This window comes from Condylura cristata, unplaced genomic scaffold (assembly GCF_000260355.1).
Source record: "Condylura cristata isolate star-nosed mole 26May11 unplaced genomic scaffold, ConCri1.0 scaffold00009, whole genome shotgun sequence".
Taxonomy (NCBI): Eukaryota; Metazoa; Chordata; class Mammalia; order Eulipotyphla; family Talpidae; genus Condylura; species Condylura cristata.
This window is the reverse complement of record NW_004567110.1, coordinates 1,027,337-1,031,473: the sequence shown is the minus strand read 5'-3', so window position 1 is coordinate 1,031,473 and position 4,137 is coordinate 1,027,337. Positions and strand designations below refer to the sequence as shown.

The window sequence follows — 4,137 nt, the reverse complement described above, 5'->3', positions numbered from 1 at the left end:
GGGGGGGGGGGGGGGACGGTCCAGCGTCACCCTCAGCGCGCTCAGTCCCGGCGAGGCAACAGGCTACATGGCTCCAGCAGCGGTGAGATGGCCGCACTGGTGAGTGCGTTCCTGGAAGGCAAGGTTGGCTAACACCCCACGGCCCGTCGTTTGGTTCACACTCCCAGGCTGAAACAGCCCTCCCGTAACCTTGAGGATGTGTTCTTTGCACTCGTCAAAAACCCCACACGCCCTAATGTCACAAAAAGAGAAAGAACCTCGGCGGTGATGTGGCCGCTGATTTTTCAAAGAGGAGGACGCGTGGGAGCCCGGCCAGACTCGGCGACCCAGCACTTCCCCGTGAGGCCGGGAGCGCAAGCACGTCGGCTCGTCAGCTCGCAGATGCCCAGGGCCTGAGGCCCAGCAGGGGAGGGAAGAAACAAAAGTGCATCATTCACCGGCGACCACGTTCGTACGTGTGAAGACGTCAGGCGCCTCTGCCAGACTCAAAAGCGGTTCTAAGAGGTCACAGAACCAACAGGGGAAAGTCAATCCTACTTCTACGTCCCAGCACGAGAGCAGCGAAGTAAGAGAATCGCCGACAGCACATCCCGTTACAGGGGCGCGTGGCTGGGAGCTGACAGGCGCAAACCCGCTGCCGTGGCCCCCGGGGCTCCGAGACGTGGCCGGGGGAGTGCTCGCCCAGTGTCGAGGCCCGCGTGAAAGTGCGGTCCGGTGTGGTGTAGCCGGGAGAAGGGGCCTGGGGGCGGTGGTCGGGACGTGGTGGTGGCGCTGGAGGAGTGGGGTCCGTGCCCTCGCGGATCCCCGTGGAGCTCCCTCCCCCCCACTGCCGCCTTCGGGGAACACAGCACAGAGGCAGCCGGCCCAGACGCCGGGCTGTGGCACTCGCCGGCCCCCCGCCCGCTGGCCTGGCCTCGGGCGGCCTCCGGGGCGAGGCGTGGCTGCCGCGAGTGCGCAGTGGCGTCCTCCCAGGGCAGCCTGGGGGCTGCACCCTCAGCTGTTCCCGGACGCGAGTCCGAGCTGTGAAGAGGACCCGTTCCCCACAGATTGACCCCTGGGTGCAGGGCCACGTTCGTGACACCCCCACGGGCCTGTGTAGCAATGGCAAGGTGACGCTCCAGGTGCAGGCTTGGAAAGCCGGGCCCAGCGTCGCCCAGCACACGCCAGGTCTGCTCTGCGCTGTGGCCGTGGGCGCGTGGCACTGGCGAGGGCGTCGGGCAGACTCTGGCAGGCCCCCAGGTACCTGTCCAGGCACTTCGGCCGAGGCGCCGGGCCATCCGGGGGGTGGCCGTGGCGCGGCGGACCCCCCCGGGACACCGTCGGTGGCCGCCTTGGTGCGGCCACAGCCCGCAGGCTCGTTTGTGGGAGGGCGCAGGCCGCTCTCGGCCGCCGCAAGTCGGACACTGCCCGTCCCCGAGAAGCACAGTGTTTACTGTCAGGAGGCGCCTGCAGGCCGCGTGTCCGGCTGCCAGGAGAGGGCGGGCTGAAGCCCGGCCCCAGCCGTGGCTCCGCGGGCAGGGGTGAGGGCCCGCCCCCAGGCGCCCTGCCCGGCCCTTCGGGCAGCCCGTACAAGCCCTGGAAGCCTGCCGGAAAAGGAGGGCGCGGCCTTGCGTGTGCAAGGAGGAGGCGGAGGGGGACTGGCCTGCAGGCCACCCGCGGTCAGCACCGAGGTCGGGACCCTGACTCCCAGCCCTGGCCTTGGCCTGCTGCCCCCCGCTGAGGCCCCTGAGACAGCCTCAGGCTGGCACTGGCGGCGGGCAGGGCGGAGCGGGGCCGCGGGGGCGGGCCAGAGGGGCCGGCGGGCTGCCTGCTGGGCTGGCGCGGGCCAGACCAAGCTGTTGCTTTGGCCGGGGCAGAGGTGGCCCCACGCGCGCCCACCTCCCCTCCGCTGCCCACCTAGCACGGCCGCCCCCGCCCCCGCATCTCCGCGTGGCAGGACTGCTGTGCCCTCATCCCACTTGCAGGTGGACGCGGGGGCACAGGCCGGCCACAGCGTCCACTCGGACCGCTGGCGTCCACGCCTCCTCTCCCCTCCCAGTGGCTGTCTCGTGTCTCCGTGGCTGGCCCCTCCTGAGCACAGCCCGTCCAGACGGCCTCCTCGGGGCGTCTGCTGGCCGGTGAGTCAGAGCCGCAGGCGCTGGAGTCCGGGTGACCCGCCTCGCTGGGCCAGCCCCACGGCCGCTGCGGGACACCCCTGTGCCACGAGAGTGGCAGCCGAGGGGCCACGGCAGTGAGCCCGGTCCCAATCGCTGGGGCGGGCTGGGCCGCAGCTGTGACCGATGACGTGCTGGCTCCACCGGGCACCCCCCCCCCGCCCCAGATGCCACCGCCGGCCCGTGGGTGGGTCGCTGTTTGTTCAGGTGGCTCCGTGTCCCCCGTGTCCAGGAGGATGGGCGCGCCCGAGCCCTCCCTGCCACCTGCCCACCTCGCCCGGCCCAGGCGGCCACGCCGGCTGCGTCCCTCTGTGCAGACTGTTCCAGAAGGCGCAGCGCTCCCGACAGGGCGTGTGAGTGCGCCGCTCCATGGTGCCGGCCGGACGGCCAGCCAGGCGTCCCCGCAGCAGCCGCGTGGCAGCCACAGCAGGGGCAGGTCCTCACGAGAGCCAGGCCGGGTCTGGGGCAGGCGCGCGCAGGGGCCCCCGCCCTCCCGGGCGGCGGCCTGAATGGCCCCTCGTGACGGGGCGCACGGGCCTTGCCTCGCAGCCCTCTTGGCTGAGGGCCGCCGTGGCCAGCCCAGTGGGTATCTGTGGTGGTTGCTGTGGCCTGCGGCGTGGCGTGATCCACGGGAGAGTCGCCCAGCACCGGGAAAGGGTTAGGATGAAAGCCAGGGGGCCGTGAAGGCCCAGGGGTGCCGCCTCCTAGCCCCGCTTTCACTGGGGGGGGGGTAAGGTTCACCTGCTGGCTCTGTCCCCAGCAGTGGCCTCCCTGCGGCCCCCAGGGTGACCTGGGGGGACAGAGGCGGGGGGCTTGGTTCTCGGGGCTGGTGTAGGCTGCAAGCGTCGGCCCAGGGCTGTGCGTGTGGCCCAGATTTGGCCAGTCGTCCTGGGTGCAGGGCGTCGAGGGGCTTCTGGAGCGGAGAGGGGGCGTGCGTGCTCCTCCTCACTGCCCCCCAGCCCCACCCCCGCCCAGGCTGCAGCCCGGCAGGGACCCAGCGAGTGGCCGCGTGGTGAGTGCTGAGGGAGAGCCGGGAGCCCCTCGGGCGGCAGCCTTGCGGCCCGGGGATCCTCCAGGCTGCCGGCCCGGGGCCCTCCGTGGCCCGGGGATCCTCCAGGCTGCCCGCCCGGGGCCTCCGCTCCCCGGCTGAGCGCGGCTCTAGCAGTGGCCAACCTGCCACACCGCAGCCCTGGCCGGCAGTGGAGCGACGGCGGTGACGCCGTCCCCCTGGAGTTACCGGGGCGGTGGAAAGGCCCCTCCCTGGAAGTCCCGAGAACGGGGTACCGAGTTGGGGTCGTCACGGGAGCCCCGCGACGGTGAGACCTGGAGGCCGCGCGGGGCCGCCGGGGGGGCGTTTCTGGGCGCGCCCCCCACCCCGAGGCGGCGGCCGCGAGGGGTGCTTTACCCGCGGTCGTTGGGCCCTTTCCGTGTGTTCATGGGAAAGGAAGCCTCTGTTGTGTCTTGGCCGAAATGATCGAAACGGGGGAGCCGGAACCCCGCAGGGCCCGCTCCGCCCGCGCCCGGCGGCAGCGCCCTCGCGGTTAAGCAGCAGCTGCCGGAGTCCCCGAAGCTGGGCCTCTGCGTCAGAAGCCCCCTCCACCCTGGAGGCAGCGCCCCCGGCCCCCCACGCCGCCTGCGCCCCCTAGGGCTCCGGAGCCTGCGTCCCTGGCCCTGGCTGGAGCTGCCCGCGCACCGCCTCCCTCCCCGCCTCTCCCGGCCACAGGCAGGTGTCCGTCCCCAGCTGGCCTTGGGCACGCCAGCAGGGCCAGCAGCAAGCCTCGGGCAGAGAGGAGAGCCCCCGCGGCCGCGCCCCACCGCGCCGGGCCTCGTCCTCACCGCCGGCCAGTGTCCTCAAGCTCCACGCGGACACCAGCGAGTCAGGGGCGGGGGCGCTGCGCCCGGCGGGCGTGGCCTGGGATCGGGCGTGGCCTGGGATCGGGCGTGGCCTGGGATGGGCGTGGCCTGGGATGGGCGTGGCCTGGGA

At 72.7% G+C, this 4,137-nt stretch overlaps 1 protein-coding gene across 1 annotated transcript in view; it reads right to left on the bottom strand.

Annotated features, from left to right (window-relative positions):
• The window catches only part of BOP1 (block of proliferation 1), a gene marked incomplete at its 3' end in the record, with an annotated part of 9,125 nt that extends 6,601 nt beyond the window's left edge, over positions 1-2,524 (bottom strand). Inside the window, exons 1-3 of the mRNA XM_012722864.1 lie at positions 2,473-2,524; positions 1,244-1,583; positions 598-833 (exon numbers count right to left, since the gene is read on the bottom strand). Coding sequence (XP_012578318.1) covers positions 598-833; positions 1,244-1,583; positions 2,473-2,524 — 628 coding nt within the window. The remainder of the gene's footprint in view (positions 1-597; positions 834-1,243; positions 1,584-2,472) is intronic.
• Positions 2,525-4,137: the final 1,613 nt, after the last annotated feature.